We start from the raw sequence: 25,619 nt of genomic DNA, 5'->3' as shown, positions 1-25,619 counted from the left end.
ATCTTTCACAACAAAGGTATGGATTTATGTAATTGAAATTAGCTTGTTTTTGACTGGCTGCTTATGTTTACTGGATTGAGATAAGTTTCTTGACCTCTAAGTGCCCCTGGCAATTTTCTAACCCAGACAACTGAAGAACTGTTACAGATTTACACTGGTTGAAGGAGTTTTTCCTCACTGATAATCAAACAGCAATGAGATTTCTAGCCTGGCTTGAAAAAAAGTATTCTGAGTAGGTCAGGTTCCCCCTGGTCTTTAGTATTGGTTACCCTTTGTAAGGCAGTCTTGGGGCCTGGTGGGTCAGGCAATCTGGATGCTAGTGGGTTTCTGGCATTGTAATGCTGCCTCCACAATATTTTTTAGCAGGATGAAGTTAAAAGAAGTGGACCGTACAGCTACGCAGGCTTGGAGTCCTGCCCAGTGTCATCCTATTTACCTGGCTACAGGTAAGATGATGAGGCATAATTGCTGCATTAGAATTGTGTATAAAAATTAATTTGCTTAGAATATTTTTAGTAGCAAATTATTTTATCACATAAGCAGATACTAGTAAGATATGAGATTGTCTTTTAGAGAAATTTAAAATTTGGAGTGAAAAATTATTTGTCTCATCTGTCTTCTTCATCTAGTCCTGTGCTGTTTTTCCTTTGTATCTCTATCCAGATATCTGCTTGATGTCATACTTGTCAAGATTTTGGATAGGATAAAGTCCTATGCTATCACCTCCAGAATCAACTATAAAATCCTTCAAAGCAGTTTATAATCTGGAGCTCTCTTCATCCCTTATCTTCTCCCCACACTTACCTCAAACACACAAAATTCCTCCCTCCAGGACTCGCCCCCCCCCCCCCAGCTCACCCACCCCCAATCCATTGACTGTGTCCTCTGGGGTATTCTTTGCACAAGACTCTGTAGCTCCTAATGCTGGGCATTTACATTGATTGTCCCCCATGCCTGGAATCCTCTTACTCGTCTCTGTCTCCTCGATTCCTTTAAGTCTGGGTCCACTGTTATTTCTCAAATCATGATTTTAATTAGAGTTATAAATTCTTTCAAAGTTTTCTTAGATTGTTGCCATTATGTAAAATTATTCTATATTTGTTTACTTTGTTCTCTATCACTTGAGGTAAGTTTCTCTGAATTCCATGTGCTTTTTTAAAGGTTCATTAATATAGTGATATACTATGATTTCTTCAGTCATTCTCCAGTCTATGGCTACCTACTTCCCTTCTTGTTCTTTGCTATGACAAAGGGTGCTGCTATCAATATATTTTTAATATCTGTAACCTTTCCCTTTGTCTTTGATTTTTTGAGTTATATATTAGTTTGAAGGGTACGTTTAATTAATTCCTTAGTATAATTCCAGATAATTTTCTAGAATAATGGGAGCAATTCATAGTTCTACCAATAAAGTCATAATGTCTTCCTTTGCAGCCTTGACATTTTTATTTTACATTTTCTTTGCCATTTTGATAGGTGAGATGAAAAATGCCAAAGTTGTTTTATGGTAAATTTCTCTTAATGATTTGGTCCTTTCATCTGATAACTTATGTTTGTATCAATTCCCTATGCATCTTTGAGCTTTATAAAAAACTTTGTTATGAAGATTTTTTTCCTTCCTAATTCACTGCTTTTTGGAATTATTTTTCATAGGAACATCTGCTCAACAGTTGGATGCAACATTTAGTACCAATGCTTCTCTGGAGATATTTGAATTAGACCTTTCTGATCCATCATTGGACATGAAATCTTGTGCTACTTTCTCTTCTTCCCACAGGTATGAAGCTCAGTGTACACCTAAATTGTTTGCAAATAGTATGCTGCTATTTGTGGTGTTCATTCTGTCCAGAATTTAAGTCTACAGGAAATGGCAATAGTGCTGAGACAAGGGAAAATTGTTGAAAATCTCAAGTTTGACTTGGTGTGATGTTGCTTCAGTTTTTTTAATAGCAATGATTAATTTATTTCTTTTGAGGCTAAAGAAAAGTTTACCACATTAACTGTTTAAGATGCTTTTTTTCTCTTGCCAAGTCATTTAGTTGCAGACCAGGTCCCTACTTGCATTGGTAGAGAGAGATTTCTCATTGGAAATTCCCTATAGTCATGAAACCACAGGTCCAAAACAAAAATTTTTTTTCCTATTATTTAGAGAATTTGATAAAGTAATTCTACTGAGACAACAAGACTTCTTTTGTAGGAATCTGGTTGCTCTTGCAAAACCACTAATGACTTAAGTGATGGGTGGTACTGGTTAAACACTAAAATTTTGCAAATTATACGTGTTCTTTTTAGAATCATAGGTACATCAAATTTGTGTGCTGGATTGAGCCCTTTGGGATCATTTAGCCCTACTCCTTTTGCAATGAGGGAAATTAACACCTATGAGAAAAGATTTGCCTATTGTGGTCCAGTTGTTAAAAACACACAAAATATTTCAGTTATGTGTTTCTGCCCATTTAATTTCTCTTAAATAATTGGCTTGAGAGAGTAGTCCTCCCTCCTTTTGTGCATAGGAGGTATGAGGCCTCTTTCTACTTCAGGAACCCACAGTTCATTGACTTCTGTTTCCTTTTTCGAGTTGAATGCAGGCTCCCAACAGGAGCTGTTTTCAATTTCGTCTTTGTATCTCCAATATCTAGCCCAGTGCCCAGCACATATTAGGTGCTTAATAAGTGCTTGTTCGTTTAAAATAGCATGAGAAATAGGTAAGTGATTTATAATTACCATAAAGCTAAAATATGTCTGTTGGTAGTAATGACATAATCATTTATTTTCTTATTTTTTAATTATCCCAAAGTAGAAACTTCAGTTCATTCTAATTAGCATTCTTAATTATTTTCTTGGTTCTGTTTAACTTCACTTTGCATCACTTCATCTAAGACTGCTCAGCTTTTTCTGAAATCATGCCCTGCATCATTTCTTACAACACAAGAGTCTACTGAAACCTTCTGTTCCCTAATTGTTGGACATCACCTCTGTTCAGTCCTTTGCTTTCACAAAAAAAAGAGCTGCTATAAATATTTTTACATGTTTTGGTCTTTTTTTTCTTTCTTTGATATCTTTGATGCCTAGGCCTAGTTGTGGTATCATTGAGTCGAGGAGTATGCAGTTTAATGAATTTTGGAGACATGATTCTGTCTTACTTTCCAGAATGACTAGACCAGTTCACAGCTCTGCCAATAGTGCATGAATGTACCTGTTTTCCCACAGCCTTGCTAGCATTTTTTTTGTCAGCTTCACCAATCTTTTGATTGTAATGAATCTCAGAGTTTTATATTTTGTTATTTCTCAAATTACTGGTGATTAGTGATTTAAAATGGATTTTTGATAGCTTGGATTTCTTCTTCATTTAACTCATTTATTTTTAGTAACTCAGATTTTACAAACCACTACAGTCTTCCTCTGGTGACCATTTGGGACTTGGACCTTTAGGCTAGGCCAGAAGAGCTCCTGTTTTAGAAATTCCTACTAAATTGGAAGGGAATAAAGCTAGGAACAATAATTGCAATGTATTTTGTGTCTTGTCTGAGTTTGGAGAGGCTCAGCTCCAGTTGAGCCACAAATCCTCTGAAAGACCATCTAAGTTAGAGAGAGGTTTTAGTCTGCTTCAGGGTAGAGAGTACATTATTATTATATATTGTTTTAGTGTCCATTTGTTTTTCAGATGCAATAAGCTAATTTTAAAATTTGCTTCTGCAGAAGATATTTGTTCTTTATGGTTAAATATGTAAGAATGTTGTTTCTCTTTGATGTTTAAATTAGATTCTGATGGTTGCAATGCTTTTCATAAAATTATGAAAAGATAGCTGGGAGGAGGAGATAGAGAAGGTGGCACATGACATCTTCTGTTTTATTTGGCACTGCCAGTGAATTGGTTCTACTTCTTTTATCTTTCAGGTACCACAAATTGATTTGGGGACCTCACAAGATGGATTCCAAAGGAAATCTTTCTGGGGTCTTAATTGCAGGGGGTGAAAACGGAAATGTTATTCTGTATGATCCTTCCAGAATTATTGCCGGAGATAGTGATGTTGTGATTGCCCAGAATGACAAACATACAGGGCCTGTGAGAGCCTTAGATGTGAACGTTTTCCAGGTTAGATTTGGAGAATTGATTAAAACAGATGCTTTGGGCATATGTTGCCATACTTTGAAGCAAATAGACAGTGTGGGGGGGTGTAATCAATCATCAGTCTTGGACTTACTTATCAGCTAAAAACTCAAATAATCAAATGGTGTTAAGTATTACTAGAAAATGGTCAGAAGTGTTGTAGGGGCCTGGCCTATCACACAAGACTTAGAACTTCCCATATATTTGGAAAACACGACTCCTTCTTTTACTGCTCTGTTATACTTTTTCATTAAAGGACACACAACTTCAGTATTGCATGTTGAGAATTTTTACTTTTTAAAGTTTCTTTTTAATTTATTTAGAGTACTGTTATCTAGCATGGCTAGTGATTACAGATGGTACATTTCAAATTTATTTACCAAAATAATTTTTAAAAATCTGAAGTAAAATATTTTAAAAAGGATACATGTTTACTATGTTGTCAAAAGTCATTGGATTTCAGTCCTGAGTTGAAAATCAAATTTCAGAGAATCCTTTTGAAGGACTCAGAGAGGGAGCTAAGCATATTGACTAGAGTGATAATGGGAGAAGCCTGGCTCCCAATTTTGGGGCTTTCAGGTTGGGTAAATATACCCTCTGTACACCAGCTCCTGTTTTACCCTTGGCTCTAGGGTAGAGAAGCCCTCCCTCATACTCCCACTTATGACTCAGGATTTTAGACTAAGCCCAGTATTTCCAGATGGTCAGGGCAGCTAGAGCTTAGGAGGCCCAAGATTTTGCAGGGTCTTTGCTGAATGAGTGACAGCCTGAACTTCCCACTTTGAAGGAGCTGATGGCTTGCCTTTCTTGTAAAGATCTCTTCTTGGGAAGCCATACTTGCCCCACAGCTTTTGGGCATCTTGCTGGTACAGATGCTGCTGCACTCAGCTGAGGTTTCTCCAGGGCAGTTGGGGAGCCAGGTCTGGCCTAGTCATAGGGGCCTTTTGGCTTCTTTCCAGTGTGGCACAATCTCCACCCCAATTCAATGGATGAGACAGTTGTAGTCTTCCCAGACCTAACAGTCTAGAGGCTACTTATCAGGGATAAAGTAGTGAATTAAGGTTGTGGGGCTCAGTGGACTCCCATGTTCCTACTAACCATGGATGAATTATTTCCATTTCTTGACCATAAGCTAGAAGAAGGGTGTTGTAATCCTGGCAGTTCCCTAGGCTTTGGATTTAGTACTTCCTTTGGGAGGCCATGGATAGTAGTGCCAACCTGGAAGAACACAGTAGACTGTTTTGGGTAGGGGGAAAAGGAGAACAGAGCAGGGAGTTGATTCCTTCTCTGAGCCTCCTCATGTACCATGTTACAGCAGGATAGACTGGGAAACCTTAGGGTGGATATGAGAGCTAGGCAGGAACAGCATGGGCAACAGATAGTGTTGGACCCATCATCATCAAGAAAAAAGCCTGTTTCTGCTGCTCAATAGATCAGAAATGGAAGGAATAACTGGGTGAGTCCTTATGGAGTCCTAGGTCCCCTTATTCAGTCAACCAACAAATAATAGCTAACAATAATTAGCATTTCTATAGCAGTTTAAGTTTCACAAAGTGCTTTACACATGTTAATGCATTTGATCCCCACAATGACCTTTTGTAGGTACAATTATTATCCTCATTTTACAGATGAGGAAACTAAGGCAGATGGCAATTAAAGTGACTTTCAAGGGTCATACAGCTAATACATGAGTTAGGATTCAAATTCATGTCTTCCTGATCCCAGGACTAAGGCTCTATCCATTGTACTACCTAGAAGCCTATAATTTATTGTCTTTGTTCAGTGGTTACTCTGTTCCTCTCCTGCCTCTGATTCTCCCTAAAAAAAAAACAGACTATAAATTTCATAATTAGAGAGTTTACTCTTCTGGGAGTTCCCTATATCAAAACAATTGCAGGTGCAGTCTCTTTCCCTTTCTTTTGTGCTAGGTGCTGGGGTTACAAAGACAAGTAAAGCAAACCCTACCTTAAAGGAGCTTATTCTGTGTAGAGAGATATAGACCAAATAAATGCAGGTTGGGATTGGGTGTGCTTTTGAGAATGTGGGGGAAGAAGGCATTAGCTATCAGGGCCTCATAGCTGCAAGGGACCTCATTTTTCAAATGAAGAAACTTGAGATGGTGGAGGTTGAATGACTTTGGTGGGTTCACAGAGACAGTGAGTGTGAGTCAGTCTTTGGACCTAGATCCTCTCACTCCAGAGCCCACATTCTTTCCTTTGTACCCTGAAGCCACTATTATTATTATTGCTATTTTTAAAACCCTTACCTTCTGCCTTAGAATAAAGGCTGGGGAATTGGGGTTAAGTAACTTGCCCAGGGTCACATAGCTAGGAAGAGGCTGAGGCCAGATTTGAACTCAGGACCTCATGTCTCCAGGCTTGGGTCTCTATCCACTGAACCACCTACTTATCCCACTGAAGTCCTATTGTTAAAAAAGCTCCTTTTGGAGAAAGGTTGTTCTATTTGGTTTTAAAGGAAATTAGGGATTGTAAGAGTTAGAAATAAGAGAGTGAATTCTAGGCCAGGGGGATAGCTTGTGCCAAACATGGAAGCAGAAGATGGAGCATCATGTGTGATTCAAGAGGCCTGTTTGGCCAGACCATAGAGTGTAAATGAGAGACCATAAAGTCATGTAGAGAAGACCAAACTGCCAGCTTGTGAAGGACTGTAAATGCCCAATAGAGAAGTTTATATTGTGAAGACCTCATCAGAGATCTTCAGCAGAGGCCAGAGGACCACTTGTTAGTCCTTGGTGGTGGGGTAGACTTGCTGACCACCAGAATCCCCTTTATGGTTCTGGGGGTGTCATCCCTTTTCCTCCTTACTCATTACTTTGAGTTTGTTCAGGCCACAGGACCTAAATCTGGATTGGATCAGATATAGGGGTGGCTGAGAAGGTATAGGAACCTTTATGTTGCTTCCTGCTATGGTTTACATGGAGTGACCATATCTGATGTTTGAACTTTCTTTACAAGTTTTATGAAGGCACAGATGTGTGTGAGTGGGAAGAAGGCAATACAGTTTATAGTTTAGAGTAAGATTTTACCAAAGATACTAATAGCAACAATGAAGTTACAGGCTACCATTGTAACCTGGCACTTGGATTTGTCAGTCCATGCTGACTTTATAGGATGGAGGAGTATGGGTTAATAGAATACTAGGTTCACAATTAAATTTTCTATTGAAATATTTTTTTCCCCCATAATAGCAAGCCATTACAAAAACTCTTTGTTGTGATAGATAATGTTCTGTTTGAAAGTATTCCTTTTAAAGTAGTTGCTTTAGTTATTTGAAACAGAAAATGCATTTGCTAAACCTTCTCCATAGCATCTGTCTAGGAACCTAGACATTTCCTAACTATGTGACTCTATGCAAGTCATCTAACTTCTGTTTGCTTCTGTTTCCTCACCAGTAAAATGGAGATATTAATAGAACCTATGTCCCTGAGTTATTGTGAGAATTTAAGGACATAACATTTATAAAATACTTAGCACAGTACCTGGCACACATAAGGACTTAATAAATATTCATACCTTCCATTGCTGGAGTAGTTGTTAGTTTCTCTGCATTGGCTGCTGTCTGAGAAGTACATACTACCACAGATTTCCTTTCTTTTTTCCTAGTTCTCTGTTGGGGACTCAGAGTTGTATCTCAGGGCATGGATAGTCAGGGAAGAAAAAGGCAGTGGTGGTACTCAGTATCATTCTGAATACCCCATTTTCTTTCATGTGAATTCTTATGCTGCCATGAAATGACCTCCCATAAGGCAGGCAGCAAGAATGAGCTAAGGAGGGGCAGCAAAGTGGCTCAATGAATAGAGAGCCAGACCTGGAGTCAGGGGTACCTAAATTCAAGTCTGGCAAAAGATACTTCCTAATTGTGTGCCCCTGGGCAAGTCATTTAAATCCAATTGCCTAGCCCTTGCCACTCCTTTACCTTGGAACTAATACCTGATATTTATTCTAAGATAGAAAATGATATGGGCTTAAAAAAAAGAAAAGAACTGAAGTACAGGGGCATTTAAAGCTGGGGGACATTTCCGTAGTGTTGCTTTTGTCCATACCAGCCACCTCCCAAAGCTCTCCATGCATTATCTCTTTAAGGGATGATCCTTCAGGCTAACTGTACTTTTAAGGTGGTTGATTGGGGTTGTCAGAGATGTAATTTTATAGGGGAGAATTTTGCATGGTAGTGTTTGATTTTTTTTTTTTGTTTTTGTTTTTAAACCCTTAACTTCTATGTATTGGCTCCTTGGTGGAAGAATGGTAAGGGTGGGCAATGGGGGTCAAGGGACTTGCCCAGGGTCACACAGCTGGGAAGTGTCTGAGGTCAGATTTGAACCTAGGACCTCCTGTCTCTAGGCCTGACTCTCAATCCACTGAGCTACCCGGCTGTCCCCTAGTGTTTGATTTTAAGGAATTTCCCCACATAGTTTCTTAAAAAATTGTGAAAAATACCTTTTGGCATAAAATGTCAGTGCTCCTTTAGACTCAACTCTGATGTTACACACCATTTTTCCACAGTTGAATTTGTAATCTTGATGGTCAATGATGAGAGTTTTACAAGATTGTTCCAAAGCTTTATTCAGTCCTCCTGGGTGTATGTTTTTTTTTTAAACAAATGATGTGATGGGGAAAGTTGGGACAAAAACTTCAAGGTGGCTTGCTTGTCCCTGGTTCTGTGGCTGTGGAGGGTCATTTCTCATACCTGTTTTAACAACTGTGTTTGTTGTTATTTCAAATTGCAGACTAATCTGGTAGCTTCTGGAGCTAATGAGTCTGAAATCTATATTTGGGATTTAAATAATTTTGCAACTCCCATGACACCAGGAGCCAAGACACAGGTATTTATTATGTTGATTTCTAATAAGTAAATAGAATTTAAGTAAAATTAATAGACGTGAAGTGATCCAACATGGTTTTGATGTCTCAAGGGTTGAATAGATTTAAACTTAATCCAGAGATAATACAGATTTGTTTGAAATTGTGATTTGTGTATCGTTCCTCTGTCCCCAGTGTAGCAGGTATTTATAAATTTACTTTGAGTTGCTTTTTAAGTAAGAAAACAGGTGGTTCTGTGATCAGCATGCTGGGTTTGGGATAAGCACTGGGTTCAAGTTCTGCTCTGTCACTCTGAATTTGGCAAAGTCATTTAGCCTTTTGAGGCCCCAGGTTCCTCATTTGTGACAAGAAGGAGGGTCGAATAGGTGACCTTTCTAAGGTTCTTAATTCTGACCTGATCCTCAACCTGTTTGGAGTGACAGTTTTTTGTTTGGGTCCTTACAGCCTCCAGAAGACATCAGCTGCATTGCCTGGAACAGACAGGTCCAGCATATTCTAGCCTCAGCCAGTCCCAGTGGCCGGGCTACTGTTTGGGACCTTAGGAAAAATGAACCCATAATCAAAGTCAGCGATCATAGTAACAGGGTGAGTGTATGTTTCATTTGTGAAGAACATAGTTTTCTACAATTTGTTTGTGATATTTGAAGTGTGAGAACCAGGGTGGTATGATGAGTAGAGAGCTGTTCTTGTACAGTGGCACCTGCATTCAAGCCTCCACCCCTGGGAAATACTCTGGCTGTGTGGTGTTGGGTGAGCCCCATGGCTTGTCAAATGTAATTCTGGTAGAGAGAATTTGCTTATCTGGGAGGTCCCAGTGTCTGGCATCTGAGTTCAGTCCCTTTCCCTAATCTGTTGAAGTGGTGAGGTGTATCTCTTGCTTTATGAAATGGCTGAATTCCAGAAGCATATTTGGGCATACAACCAAAATCCAGGTTTTCTATTAATATCCATCTTTGAAGTGGACAGAGTGCTGGCCTTGGAGTCAGAAAGACCAAGTTCAGATACCAGTTCTGATGTTTGCTTTGTGATCCTTAACAGGTTAATTAATTCCTCTGAACCTTAGTTTTCTCATGGGCAGAATGGGAGAGATTTCTATGGAACCTCACCTCTCAGAGTTGTGGTGAGAATCAGCATGTCCAGAAAGCACTTTTTTGGTAAACCTTGACTGCAATCTCAATGTCACTCTTCTAGTAAAGAAATAAAGATTTTTCCATCAGGAAAAAAACCTCCCAGGAAATGGAGTTGAGTTTTTTTGTGAGGAAGAACTTTAATAGGGGGCCCAGTCAGGACTGTGGCAATTCTTGTATTGGGGAGGTGCTCTTGCCTCACACTCTTGGCCCCTGAATCTTCTTTCCATCCCTCCTTCTGTCTCAAACATGAGTAACCCAAAACTTGGTTTTTTCCCTCCTTTTGGGTGGGGTTGGGGCAGAGAGGAGTAGTGCACTATATTTATAGTATTGAGTAGAATCGAATAGCAATACTATACCTGGCTACTAGGGATTGCCACTTAACATGTAATATTCCCCATTCTGAAAGTTCCTGAAGGCTTTGGAATGTGGCTATAAAATGCATCTGAATTAGTGGCCTACTTTGTTAAGTTTGAGTTTAATTAAGATAGGATGCCTGTATGACCCCATGAAATAATTGTTTTTAAAAATAGATAATTTTTTAGTTTGAACCAAGAGCAACTATAGTATAAAATGAAGGGGGAATCAAGTATACAGTAGACATTTTGACATTTTCCAGGACAACATTTTGTTATTTCAGAAATCTGTACTCTGGTCAGTATGGGAATCTAGCCCATTGATGAAGCTCACAATCACTCTGTAATTTAGCAGATAATGTTTAAGAGATGATGTTGCCAATTTGGTCATGAGTAATCTCAGCTGGCCCCTTAATGACAGATATACACTTCATCATTGGGTCCAGCTTGGAAATCTATAGAGCCTGGTATAGCTCCCAGTCACTCACAAGTCCTTTGAGAACCTGCCTCACCTCCAAACCATGAGGAGGCTTCTAATAGGGAACATGGAGTAGGATATCTAGTGTCTTCAACTCAGAGTTCTCAAGAATAGTTGGTTTATATGCTGAAAGGGCTAGAAAACAGTGTATATATCCTTTGATCAAGTAATATCATCACTAGGTCTGTATCCCAAAGGGATTAAAAAAAATGGGGAAGGACCTACTTGTACAAAAATATTGATAGCTCTTTTTGTGTTGTCAAAGAATTGGAAATTGAAGGGATGTCTATCATTTAGGGAATGGCTGAACAAATTGTGGTTCATGTTGGTGATGGAATACTATTGTGCTATAAGGAATGATGAACAGTATTACAAAGAACTAGAAAGACTTATATGAACTGATGCAGAGTAAAATAAGCAGAACCAGGAAAACATTGTACACAGTAACAGCAATATTGTGGAATGATCAATTGTGTTGAAGTTAGAATGCAGATGATAGCATGCATTTTTACTTTATTTGGGTTTTTGTTTTGGGGTTTCAGTTTTTATGATTATTCTCTTTTGATCAATATAGAAATATGTTTTGCATGATAATATGTCTATAACCCAGAAAAACAAAAGGAAAGACTGATGATGATAATAATAATAATGATAATAATGATAATAATAATAAATAGCTAATAATCTCCTTACCCAAAGGTCTCCTTGACAAAAGGGTGAAAAAAGTGATTATTAAAGCTTTCTGCTATTTTTATTTCTGAAGGTGCTATAATGCTTAGAAACTTTTTGCTGTTTTGTTTTTTTTAAGTTAGAAGCTAGTAGGGGCAGCTAGTTGGCTCAGTGGATAGAGAACTAGGTGTGAATTCAGGGGGACATAGGTTCAAATCTGCCCACAGACACTTCCTAGCCGTGTGACCCTGGACAAGTCACTTGCCCCCATTTGTCTAAGCTTTCCCCTTCTATCTTAGAGTTGTTATTAAGACAGAAAGTAAAGGTCAGAAAAAAAAGTTACAAGCAGGCATGGTATAGTATAGTGTAGTGATGGGCAAACTTTTTTAAAGAAGGGGCCAAAGGAAAGGAAATGCTCATCTGTCAGTCTAAGGCAACTCTTTTGAAGTTTCATTGTATTGTATCCTACTCATTATATTCATAAGATTAGGAATAATGTTGCAGGGGTGGATAGAACATTTCAGGGCCGAAGTTTGCCCATCACTGGTATAGTGGCTAGAGAATTGGTCTTGAAGCCAAGATTTTGGGTTCAAGTTCTGTTTCTGAGAAATACTTTGTGACCTTGAGCAAGTCCCTTAAACTCTAATTTTTCTTGGTAGCTCTCTTAATACTATGTTTTTTTTTTGTAAAAAAAAAACAACAAACAACACAATTTTTTCAGTACTTAAATTCCAAACAAACATTTCCAAACATTTAGAACAGAAAAAAGGGATATACATGAAACTGTGAATCTCTTAAGAATTATAAGAAGTATAAACAACTATATAAAAGTTCCTAAATTCGGTGTATATACACATGCATACACATGCACACATATACACACAAACACAATTTGCTTTTCTTTTAAAATTTATGATGCAGGGCCAGCTAGATAGAAGAGTGTATATAGAGCCGCAGGCCTGGATTTTGAATGAGTTCAAATGTGGCCTGGACAAGCCACATAAATAACTCATTTTTGTTACTTTTCTTCCTTAGAATTGATACTAAGACAGAAGGTAAAGGTTAAAAAAAAGTATTTAACACAACATGTAACTTTCATATGCCTTGCTTATTAGTGTTGCCTCCTAGCCTTCCTTATGTTTTTTCTGTGTATTTGTAAGTTGCAAAGACAGTGGTAGTCTGCATGGGTAGGGAAAATGGAACCACGAAATCACAGGCCCAGTTCCTGTCTTTATAGGATAAGCAGGAAAATTCATTTTGGCAAAAAATTCTGGTTTGCAACAACTCACCAAGTGTCACATAGTGAAAGCATTAGACATTTTTCTTTTTGAGACACTTAATAAAAACTCAAATACTGGCCCAAAAAAAGTTTTTCTATGTACAAATTGGACCTAATCTAGTGGATTAATTTTGATTAATGTGTACAAATGAAGAAATATCTTAATTCCAAGCTGATTTTTAATGGGTTAATGTTCATTTCAATTATATGTGTGAAGATGCATTGTTCGGGATTGGCTTGGCATCCTGACATTGCCACCCAAATGGTCCTTGCTTCCGAAGATGACAGATTACCTGTGATTCAGATGTGGGATCTTCGGTTTGCCTCTTCTCCACTCCGTGTTTTGGAAAACCATGCAAGGTAGGTTTTGTGTGTGTGTGTGTGTGTACACTGAATTTAGAATCTCTTGTACAGTTGTTTATTGACTACTTGTAATTCTCAGTGAGAATTGTTTTTCCTTCAGTTTTCTATATTGAAACAGTTTGTTACAACAAATGAAATTCCATTTCACAAATAAGTTTTCATTCACTTATTGCAAATGCAGTATTGTCTCATTGTTATTTTCTTTAATTAAATTGGTTGATTCTTTGACCCACCTATTCTTTATAACTAAATTATTTAGTCTCCAATTACTTTTTTTTCCTTCATTGGCCCTTTAGTGAATAAAATTTAAATGCATTGTCATCCATAGAAGAAATGTTTAGTATTTCTGTTTTTTTTCATTTTTAAGTTTTCATGGACTGATTTGTAAGTTCATTTGAAAGTTTTCATGGACTAAATACATGGGCAGTATTTGTAAAGGTGCCCTGCACAGTCAAGAAGTAAACATATATATATTCCTTTTTTTTTTTTACCATTCTTGAATATTGAGATACCTATAATTTCTAACTTTTGTAAAATTCTGTTCAGGTCCTTAACTTCTTTCTTGTTCAGGGTTAGCTAGTGAATTTGAGGGCTAAACCTAAAGTCAGGAAGATCTTAGTTAAAATCTGACTTCACACTAGTAGTGTGATCCTAGGCAAGTCATTTAACCTCGGTTTACCTCAATGTCTTTGATTGTAAAATGGAGATAATAATACCACCTGACTTAGGGTTGTTGTATGGTACCTGGCACTAGAAGAAGCTGTATAAATTCTTATTCCCTTCTTCTTTCCCCCTTATTTTTGGTTACATTTATCTAGGTCTGAGAAGGATAAGTTGAAGTTTTTTAGTTTTATAGTTGTACTCTCTTTTTCTCCCAGTATTTCACTTAATTTCATTAAGTATTTAGATGCCATGTCATTTGGTACATATGTTTTAGTATTCATACTGGATAATGGCTTTTGTTCAGACACATTTTTCCCTATGAATTACTTATAATCTTGGATCTATAAGTAAATATACATATATTTAGATAGATAAATATGTATAAAACTATGCAAAATATATATACACACATATGCAGTATATATATGCATATATATATACACACACACATATATTTCTGCTTTGACTTCTGTCCTTTTGAGGCACCTTTTACAGATCAGTTTGGAAATATATTCAAAGCAGTTTCAGGCTTTCACTATACTGCTAAACCACCATCTTGGCTCTGCTGACCATTGCTTTTGATGAAAGCTTTTGCTTTTTGCCCATCTACTCTGTTCTCATTTTCTATTTTTTTCCAGTTGTAGACAACTTTTCTTTAGGATTTTTTCTGAAAGGAAAGGAGAGCTGTAGAATGAGAGCTTAACAATCATCAGGGAATAGTGAAGGCAGTAGAGATGGGACTGGGAGCTCAAGAATGTAGTATGCTTGAAAGCAAACTGGCTTTTATGTCAGAGGGCAAAGGTTCAAATCCTGCCTTGACTTTTTACCTTCACCCTGATCTTGGGCAAATCACTGAACTTCCCCAGGTCTCATTTTATCATCTGTAAAGTGAGAGATAGTTTCCAAGGTCTTTTCCATCTGTAAGGCTTTGAGACTGAGGGGCCAATACATCGGGAGAGGCTGAAGATGAGTGTGTGAGGAAAAGGATGATTTTAGAGGATACCAGAAGAGGTAGAGAGAATTCTGGGAACAAGTGTATGGGACCACCTTGAATGGAGCTGTCTTTTGTCAGAGATTAAAATAAGTAAATAGGATAATGAGTTTTGAGATTTCTCTAGAAGGAAGAAAAAACTGTAAAATTCCATTATTTTGTAATGATAAGAGTTAGGAAAATGGCTGATTTTTTTTTTCTGAAATACTTGCTCCAATTATACTTAAAAATTTCTTTCCTTTCTCACCTTAAATATCTCTACAGAGGAGTTTTGGCCATTGCCTGGAGCATGGCAGATCCTGAGTTATTGTTGAGCTGTGGAAAAGATGGCAAAATTCTCTGCTGCAACCCCAACACAGGAGAGGTAGGGGGGGAAATACTACTTTTAAACTTGTGCTCTCCAAGGTAGTGGTATTTTGTTCTTTACTAAAGGAAAAATTCTTTATAGTGATTATTTTATGTATTTCAATGGATATCTGAAAGTAATACAAAGATGTAAGTGAATGTTAAACTCAAGAAAAATTTTATCATGGATGTTATCTGGTGTGATAATTCGATTAAGTCTACTACTGCCCGTATTTAGATTTAATCACCAAAGGTGAGAACACCTCCAATTTTGGGAGGTCTGTAACCCATATGTGCTAGAGTGGATGATGAATCAGAATCGACTGACTGCCCTCTAGGCAGTCCTAAGAAAAATGTCTGTTGTGATTGGACACGTAAACTAGGAGGGAGGCACAGGAAGTGACGCATAAGTGACCCCTTTAAAAAGAGACCTCAGTCAGCTGGGCTCAGTCTTCTTGTTTTCCTGGTTCGTGGAGGAGTGCTGGCTAGAAAGACCTTGGTGAGACTGCTTTCAATATCTTCTTTAGAAGTTCACGTGGTGAGTTTAAAGACTGAATCTTCCTGAACTTCTCTTAAGGAACTTCCCTTTAATAGAGACTCTACGAATGATCTACCTGGATTAATTAGAGGATTGTAATAATTTACCTACTGTGTTAGATTCTTATTTCCTCTCTCTCTTCTCAATTGTAAATAAACTTCCATAAAAGTCAATTTTGACTTGAGGTTATTCCTTAGTTGGAGAAATTTCCCCTGGTGACCACCTTTTAATATATTTGACCCCAAAACCCTTTTTCCCCTTACATTGGGCACTACTATTTCACTGAATTTAAAGTAATATATTGAAGTTCTTACTTATCTTATTAAACATTAGTTAATTAATGTAGCACTACATTGCTAAAAAAAAAACCCAAATATTCCTAAGACAGTGAGACCATTTTCCATGTTAGACTTAAGGAAATACCACATTCTTTATATTACTATCACATGCACTGGGAGCCCAGTGTCCCATGATTTTTTCAAAGCCAGTTTTAAAAATTTGTTTTAAAGGGTTGATCAATTTATGTCTTATTAACCTTAGTTTTTTAAGTAAGTTAATTGGGGGGAAAAAGGCTAGACATACCATCTTAGATTTAAAAAGACATACTTTGAGAACAAAGATCTATCCATTTGGGTCTAGTCTGCACCAATTTTATATGTGGGATTGTCTGGTTGGGAGTGGATACCAAGTTCAGTTGAGTAATATAGCTATACTAGATATAATGAGCAAGAGCAACCATTGGCTCCTCCTGGAGCCTGAGGAAGGAAGGTCTTGCCAAGTATCAGTTGGGGTTGGGTAAGAGGGATCTGAGATTCCTCACATATAAAAGGCTACTTTAGGTTCCTTTTATAGTCTCAGATTTTAAATTTCATGTAAGTACTATATTTTTTTTATTTTTTACTTGCTTAAGGTAAAAGGCTAAGATTACTTTTGAGAGAACTAATAGAAAGTAATAATGGCTAGCATTTGAAGATTGCCTAATACAACTTAGAGACCAAATCATGGAAATCACACTCCTTTTCTTTCTTCTCAAGAAAATTCAGATACGAAAAGTAAAATTGACTATTACTTTTAAGTAGTATAACTTGCTAATATGACTTCTGATATTATTAAGACCTTTGATTTACTCCTGTGGAAATTAGGATACTGTGGTGTGGATTCATAAGTCATTATTTGTCATTGCCGAATTAGCCATTTTAAGTACGAAAGATACACAATTTCATTTAAACTTTAAACAATTGTGAACTTAATCCCATGGAGAACAGTGACCTTAATTAATGCAACATTTGTGACATTAGGAAGCCTTTATGACCTGCTATTTCCTGCATTTCTTTTCTTGCTTTCTTCCCTAGGAGTCCAAATTGTAGTATCATTTTATGTCTTGAATGAGGGAAGGAAATGTAGAAATGTGCATATTTCTGTTACTGCACAGACAATTATATAAGCCTTGGATTGTTGTTTTTGTTGTTCATTGTTTGAGATTATTTTAAAAACTAAACTAAAATTTAAATAAAATTGATGTCATGTTAGCAAATAAAGGTCCAAGTGAATCCATAATCATACTACTATAATATATAATTTCTTCGTTTACTCTCATTAACTTTTATAAGTAAATGCTTAAAGTATCAGTTTCTGAGATGTGTTTAAGCTTACTGTTAATTTTTATGTAGAGTCTTCCTTTCTTGTCTCCTTCCTGGAATGCTTACATTTTTATTATTTTAACACTGAATATGCTCTGTCCCCATATCCAGGGACTTTGTTTAAGAGACTTTCTAAATAAACGTGTTATTTTTATTCTGGCTGGTCCTGATACTAAAACGATAATATCATTTTCTGATTTGGGGTTTTGGTCTAGGTGCTGTATGAACTCCCCACAAACACACAATGGTGCTTTGATATCCAGTGGTGTCCCCGAAACCCAGCTGTCCTCTCAGCTGCTTCCTTTGATGGACGTATTAGTGTTTATTCTATCATGGGAGGGAGCACAGATGGCCTGCGGCAGAAACAGGTAGATAAGGTAGGAGAAGTTTGGAATTTCAGTCAAGAATTTATTTTTCTTCCTCTAGAGGTCCTTGAAAGCAACTCTGATCAAACAAACATACACACCAGATAGTGCTGATTATGAAGAATCTCTTTGTTTTTCTGTACCACATAAAATGTATAATGCCTCATGGAAATGAATTTTTATGTTATTTTTTTTTTTAATGAAGCTTTCGTCATCTTTTGGAAACCTTGATCCTTTTGGCACAGGACAGCCCCTTCCACCACTGCAACTGCCACAGCAAGCCCCACCACAGGGAGTCGTTGTGTTGCCTTTAAAGAAGCCACCCAAGTGGATCCGAAGGCCAGTGGGGGCTTCCTTTTCGGTATGTTGATTTTGCTTACATGGGCTGTTTGAGGGGAAGATTGGTTGTTAAGGGATTTTTTTCTTAGTAAAGTGTCCTTTCAGGATGCAGAAGGCATAGGTTTGCAGAGATCCTGTGGTTTTAGTATAATACAGTTAAAGAGACTTCACTGTGACTGGGATTGTTGAAAGGGGGAAAGAAAGAAAGAACATAGGAAACCATGGTAGAGGTTGGGGTGTGTAGTGATGGCCAGTTCACCAGTGACCTCTTAGTCTGTGATTTTGATATCTAGCCAATATTCTAGCAGAAGAAACTCAATGTAAGGAATCCTGTGCCAACTCTATGCTTTGTGATTTTGAATTAAGATAATATATTTAGATACAATAAAATTCCATTATAAAATTCTCCTCTCTTCCAGAGATTATTATGCTGTAGATCTAGTCACATCTCATGTAATCCAAGGATTTTTAAGGGAACTCTAGAAATGACATAGTTATAGGGCTTCCTGGGTAGACTTCTGAGCCCCAACATTATATATATGATTCTGCTCCACTTCTTCCTCTTCTTTTTTTTTTTTTTTTTTTTAATTTTTTAAACCCTTACCTTTTGTCTTGGAGTCAATACTGTGTATTGGCTCCAAGGCAGAAGAATGGTAAGGGCTAGGCAATGGGGGTCAAGTGACTTGCCCAGGGTCACACAGCTAGGACGTGTCTGAGGCCAGATTTGAACCTAGTACCTCCCCAATCTAGGCCTGGCTTGCAATCCACTGAGCCACCCAGCTGCCCCCTCTGCTCCACTTCTGTATGTGTAATGTGTCTGAATCTGAACTCTTGTCACCCACACCAGCTCCCCTTTAAGACTTGCCTGGAACTTTGAGATTATCATGGTGCTCCTGTGTCTATTAGCATGGTGCTTGGCCCAGAGTTAGTGTTTAAGAAAGAATTTGATTAGTAGTCCTTCTGTTTCCAGTTACCATGATCCTCAAAACCTTGACTTCTTTCATGTCCAGACCTCCTACCTACAAGCTCATTATTTGCTAAGTTCTACTGATTCTTTCTTTGTCATGTCACAGGTATCCTTTTCCTTCTGTCTTCCCTCTAGTCACTCTTGTTCAAACTCACTTCTGCCCCTTTCCTTTGTCCTTTTCAACCTTTGCTTCAGCCTGATTGTCTTGTTGAAAAGAAATTCATCAATAAATATCCTAAAATACACCTCATTCATCTCATCCCTTACATATTGTAAAGTTCCAAGATAATTTGTGTGCCACCACACAGTGTTGGAGATGGAGAGATTCTTTAGTTCAAACTGTGCCCCCTATAATACTTTCCCTTTAAGCCAAGTATTGTCTTTGCTCTTAGTCCTGCTCATTCTGAAGAGATGCCAGACAGGCTGGGTCAGAACCTTCTTCCATACATTGAGCTTTCATGTTTTTACATTGTGATCTTCTCCTGTCATTCTAGCCTTAGATGTCATTCCCCTCCACACACTCTGGGGCAGCTAATGAGGGGTGCGCAAAACAGCACAGGAGTCAGGAAGACTTGAGTTTAAAAACAATTTCAGACACTTATTGGGACACTGGGCAAATCATTTGATGTCTGTCTGTCTCAGTTTCTTCATCTGTAAAATAGTGATGACAATGCTGTCACTTATCTCTTAGCATTGCTGGGATAAAATGAGATGGTATTTGTAAAATCCAAAGCATTTAGTGCCTGGCACATAATAGGCACTATATAAATGCTTGTTCTTCCTTTCATCTCACCTTTCTGCATACCTTTGCCTTATCTGTCTACCATGCCTAGAACTTATCTTCTTCCCTTCCTTCCTCTCTTGGAATCCCTGTTATCTTTGAAGACTTAGCTCAAACTCCAACTTTTGCATGACATCTTTCCTGGTATTCACAGGCGTTTTGTTTCCTCTTCTCCTCTTCAGGTCACCTTGTATCTGCTTTGTTTTCCATATAATGGTTATGTTGCCCCTCAAAAAGAATGTAAGCTCCTTGAGGCCTTTTTGTTTTTGTCTCTCTAGTATCTGTGAAATTTGTTGCCACATAGTAGGTGTTTTAATAAATACATTGAAGTTGATAGCTATCTGACCCCATTCTATTCTTCCAACCTTATTTCCCACTTGCTCCCTGTATGGATTTCTATCAGGTCAGACTGATGGACTGAGTGTATTTATAGACTTGGCTTATGTCTTTCCTTCTACTGAAAATATCTTCACAATAATACTAGCATCATCATAATAACTAATATTTATATGGCACTTACTTTTCTACTTCCATGCTTTCCCATTATTAGAATCCTATTTAGGGGGCAGCTGAGTGGCAGTCAGGCCTAGAGATGGGAGGTTCTGGGTTCAAATCGGGCTTCAGACACTTCCTAGCTGTGTGACCCTGGGCAAGTCACTTGACCCCTATTGCCTAGCCCTTACCACTCTTCTGCCTTGGAACCAATACACAGTATTGACCCCTGCACAGCTCATGTCGCTGTGATCTCTTCCCTCCAAGCTCCTATATTTTTAGTGTTTACAAAGAGCAGATATGGCTTTCTTCAAAGACAAGTCATGCCAGATTTTTGTCCTTTTTTGAACAGAATTACTAAATTGGAAGAACAAGGGAATTCTGCAGATAGGATTTACTTAGGTTTTGACAAAGCATTTCGTGAACTATTCCATGCTATTTGGTGGGAAAGATAGGAACTTAGATGGGAATAGTCAAATCAGATCAAGTCACTAAGCCTTTATTAAGCACACACTCTGTGCCAGGTATTATGCCAAAGGCTGAGGATAAAAAGAATGGGAAACCAGACTCCACCCTTAAGAAACTTATATCCCAGTACAATCAGATGACTTTGAAGCTGGTTGAATGCTCAGTCTCAGAGAGTTGTCTTTAATGGTCCAACAGTAGCCCGCCAGGAGATCTTCACTGGGATCAGTCTAAGAACATGAAATTCAGTAAGGAGAAATGCAAAATTTTATACTTGGGTTCAGGAAAGTGACTCTACAATCTTAGTTGGGAGATTGAGGCAGCAGTTTAACCAAGAAGAAGTTTAATGTTTCAGAGAACTATAGCAAGCTCATGGGGCAGCCGAGTGGTGCGGGTCCCCCAAGTCAGGGTAGTCTGAGCTGCATTAAGGATGACATAGTGTCTGGCATTACTGAGGCATTTGTTCCTTCAAACTGTACTCTGGACAGATGTCATTCTTTTTTTTTTTTTTAAATCCTTACCTTATGCCTTAGAATCAATATTATATATTGGTTCCATAGCAGAAGAGTAGTAATGGCTAGGCAATAGGGGTTAAGTGACTTGCCCAGGGTTACACAGCTGGGAAGTGTCTGAGGTCAGATTTGAACTCAGGACCTCCCATCTGGCTCTCTGTCCACTGAATACCTAGTTGCCACCAATAAACAGATTTTGATGTTTCATTTCCTTCTTGGATAGTCAGAAGTTCAGTTTTAGTCCATCAGAACTGTCTGAGCTGCATATTTGTGTGTATTTACCCTGCCAAAGTTCTTAAAAATTATCTAGGGAAAATAGCTAACAGTTCTTTTTTACTGTGTCCTTTTGTAGTTTGGAGGTAAGTTAGTTACGTTTGAGAACTCGAAGCCACAGCCGGGCACTGAGCAGCAGCCGCAGCGCCACCAGGTGCACATCAGTCAGGTTGTCACTGAGAAGGAGTTCCTACTGCGTTCTGACCACCTCCAGCAGGTTGTGCAATCCCAAGGCTTTGTCAGCTACTGCCAGAAAAAAATTGAGGCATCCCAGACAGACTTTGAGAAAAATGTGTGGTCTTTTTTGAAGGTAAATTCCCTGTGACCTTGAGCACACTCAGTGATTTTCCCATTCTGCCTTTCTCCTAGTGATTGTTTAACAAAAGAACTCAAAAATTCCAAAAAACACAAAAGGATTTTAGGAACCTCATGATTAACTTTCAGACCTTTAAGGGTATATCTCTAGAATGTGCATGATAAGAGTTTTGCTTTGTATTTTCTTTTAAGATTTGATTTTGATTTATACAAATTCAGTATTAAATGGAGGGAGCAGAGTGGCTTAAGATGTAGTTTTAAAATTATACTTTTTTTGGTATTTTGTAAAATGTCAGAAAATGCTTTGTTCAGCTGGGGTTGTTTTATATAGCTATTGTGCCAAAAAATATTTTTTGCTATTGAATTTTGTTTTGTTTAATTACCTTCACTTCAGGGTCTACTTTCTTCAAGCTTGATTAATGGTAAAAATGGTTCCTTAATAGATGTATGTATTTGATTTTAGACAGTTAAAAAGATATTATTTTGCATTAAATCAGCCTTTGTGGAAACAAAGAGTTTTAGACTGGTTTTAATTTGATCTATTTCTTAAAGGTAAACTTTGAAGAGGATTCCCGTGGAAAATACCTTGAACTTTTAGGATACAGGAAAGAAGACCTGGGGAAAAAGGTATAAGTAATAAAAAATTAAAAAAAGATGTACTTATTATGCACATATAACATTTAAGTCAGAATTTTGTGATTACTGATATCAGCCCAGGCATGATTCAGAAGTCTGTTTACTAAAGATGTTTGCTACCCACCATTATGGAACCTCTCCAGTGGAGAGTTCAAGCAAAGAAAGGATTTCCAAAAAGATTACAATCCTTTTGTTTGTAGATGATGTTAGTCTGATTGTTTTAGTCCTTAAATCACTGCAGAACTTCCTAAATGGGACCCTTAATCCTTTAGTCTTTCAGAAGAATTGAGACTTGACTCTTTGTACAGGAAAAACCAAGTGAGTGAATGTTCATTTCAAGAACAATGCATTCCTTGCTGGTCCTTCAGTTTTCCTATCTTGAATAGATACTCCTTCTGGCCAGTTAGCCAGCTTGAATTAAATGCAAGGAGAAGATTGGACAAACTTGCCTTTGGAAAATTGTATAGTGCTTTTATTGACCACAGACTTCTCCCTCACACCTATACTCTTGGTAGAAAAGAAGCACATGTTCGTCATAAGCAAACTCTGACATGTTTCCAGGGAACAATTGTATATAAGAAGCATTATGTATAGGATTTCATCAGAGAGATGTATGACTGGACAAGAGGTAGGCGAGGTTGCTGGCTGACTTGGAGGATGACTGATGTGCAGCTAGTGTCCCAGTAAGGGTTTTATTTTTTGTTTTGTTTTTAAACTCTCCATTTCCATTTTAGAGTCAATAGAGTGTATTGGTTTCAAGACAGAGGAGTGGCCGGGGCTAGGCAATGGGGATTAAGTGACTTGCCTAGGGTCACACAACTAGGAAGTGAGGCCAGGATCTTCTATCTCCAGGCCTGGTTCTCTATCCACTGAGTCACCTGGCCACTCCAGAATAGATTTGTTAAAATTCTGCTCTTGAGCAGCACATCCCACCCTACTTGATCAAACCCTTGTTTATTTGATTGTATTTCAGTGAGATTGAAAATTCCATGTTGTCTTCATTGCTTCTCTGTTTTCTCTCATTAACTGAGTAAATTAATAAGTCCTCTACTGTATCCTTTCTAAATAATAATAATAGTACTGTGTGCATTTTGCCTTCTCTTTTACATTCTATACCCTCATTGCTCCTGACAATTCTTCACTACATTGAGTATCTAGAATAATGGGCCCATAGAGGTTTTGTTAGGGAAGGGTGATTTTTGAGGTTGACATTATTATCATGACAGTTATTCCATAATAAGTGTTTATAGGATGTGTTCATGGAAATACTTGGCAATGAAATTATAGAATGAGAGAAATTTTTCTTCTATTCCTTATAAAAGAGTTTATAGCATAAGGCAGGATGTCAGTGTATTCTTTTGAAAAAGAGCTTTTAAAGTTTAAAAAACATAGAAAGATAAAAGAGGAAGTAATTATTGTCTTTACAGAACTGAAACTTGTATTTTAGGGCTGTTCCTCTCTCACCAGAGGAGGGTACCCTTCATTGCACACTCACCAGGCTTGGTATGCCTTAAGAAATAACTTGGTCACTATGCCATAAAAACATTGATTTAGTTGAGTTAAGATTTGAAACTAAATCCATGCTTTGCTTGTATGGAAAGTAAAGAGTTTATTTTCTTTTTAGATTTGTCCCATATCTCCCTTCTTCTCCTTTCCAGAGAAATCATCCCTTGTAGCAAAAATTTTTTTAAAAAAGAAAAAGAAAAGGAAGAGGGGGTGGAAATTGGCAAAATCAACTTGTTAAAAAAATCTGACATTTTATATGGTGTTACCCACATATGGACCTCTCACCTCTCCAGAAGGGCAGGGGCATTATCTTTTCCTATTTCTTCTTTGGAGCAAGTTTGAAGAATCAGTTTGCAAAGAATATGGACCCCAGAGACATCCCCATAATTATATTATTAACTCTCTTCTATGCTTTTCTCTTGCTTTATAGATAGCTTTGGGCAGGTAGATGGTACAGCAGATAGAGCACTGGCATGGAGTCAAGAAGACATGAGTTCAAATATGGCTTCAGACCCATACTAGATATGTGACCCTGGACAGGTCACTGAATCCCTATTTGCCTTACTTCTTTGTCTGTAAAATGAGTACACACTGGAAAAGGAAATGGCGAGCCACCACTGAACAACAACAAAAGATAGCTTTTGAATCTGTAAGGAAGGATTTCCATTTTCTCAGAAACATCATTCTTGAATCTGTCTTCTTGACTTAGTAGGGAATGCTGGGTTTTACTTTAAATGCTGTCAGATAGCTCTTCACTTTTGACTAGTGTAGCTAATTGGCATTAAATATTACATGTTACCACTAGCTTTATTTTTTTTGTAAATGATAGTTACAAATTATGAATTTTAGATAAAGCAAGATGACACGTGTATATTTAAATTTATAGACAATGAATCAAAAAAACTAGGTCATTGGTGTATATATGGGCTTATTTTTCACTTATATTTTTTCTTCTAATTTTAGCAACATACTTGGGATTTGAGCTTAGGCAAATAGCTTGCCCTCTAAGTCGTTTTCCCATTTTATAAGATAGGTAAGGTTTTTAATATTTAATATTTATTAAGCAAGTATATCTAGTACTATAGCCATTTTCTTTGAGTTTTGCAAAAAAAAAAAGACAATAAATTAATATAAAAGTATTACAAGTAGCCATTAATGGGGGAAAAAAATCAAATCCTAACTTGACAGTGACTGTTTTATTTAATGCCAATCTTTCTAGCATGGACACATACAGTGAATTGTGTTATTTAAAATAAAGAATATAGAGAAAAATGCCTCTTTTGATGATTTAAGTAGCAGGGAGGCTTAGCATGTAGAATTACTTGTAAATTAAATTAGTACTATTAGAGAACCAATTTTGGCCATTTGTTTTGTAAACATACTAAAAACATTTTATTCCTTGCTCAAGAGTTTTGGATTATTTTGCCATTAAACATGTACTAAGAAGTGAAAATTTTCCCTGTGTGCTATAAAATCTCACTTAATAAATTGTTTTTTTTTGCTTCAGATTGCTGTAGCTCTGAAAAAAGGAGAAGGGCCTGAACTGGTAAGAAAATAGAAAACAACT

General features: G+C 37.5%; 1 protein-coding gene across 10 annotated transcripts in view; it reads left to right on the top strand.

Moving 5' to 3' along the window:
- The first annotated feature begins 363 nt into the window (after nt 1-363).
- SEC31A (SEC31 homolog A, COPII coat complex component) overlaps nt 364-25,619 on the top strand; it is a 74,737-nt gene continuing 49,481 nt past the window's right edge. For 7 of the 10 annotated variants that reach the window (XM_044681527.1, XM_044681524.1, XM_044681523.1 and 4 more), the window contains exons 1-12: nt 364-446; nt 1,654-1,777; nt 3,898-4,096; nt 8,859-8,954; nt 9,397-9,537; nt 13,079-13,221; nt 15,143-15,242; nt 17,617-17,778; nt 17,972-18,127; nt 21,675-21,905; nt 22,463-22,537; nt 25,560-25,598. In XM_044681527.1, the coding sequence (XP_044537462.1) occupies nt 368-446; nt 1,654-1,777; nt 3,898-4,096; nt 8,859-8,954; nt 9,397-9,537; nt 13,079-13,221; nt 15,143-15,242; nt 17,617-17,778; nt 17,972-18,127; nt 21,675-21,905; nt 22,463-22,537; nt 25,560-25,598 (1,545 nt within the window). In that variant the 5' untranslated portion in view covers nt 364-367. The remainder of the gene's footprint in view (nt 447-1,653; nt 1,778-3,897; nt 4,097-8,858; nt 8,955-9,396; nt 9,538-13,078; nt 13,222-15,142; nt 15,243-17,616; nt 17,779-17,971; nt 18,128-21,674; nt 21,906-22,462; nt 22,538-25,559; nt 25,599-25,619) is intronic. The other 3 variants (XM_044681528.1, XM_044681526.1, XM_044681525.1) reach the window with 1 other exon arrangement.

Source organism: Gracilinanus agilis, chromosome 6 (assembly GCF_016433145.1).
Source record: "Gracilinanus agilis isolate LMUSP501 chromosome 6, AgileGrace, whole genome shotgun sequence".
NCBI lineage: Eukaryota > Metazoa > Chordata > Mammalia > Didelphimorphia > Didelphidae > Gracilinanus > Gracilinanus agilis.
The sequence above is the reverse complement of the archived record's forward strand: the minus strand, read 5'-3'. Positions and strand labels throughout refer to the sequence as shown.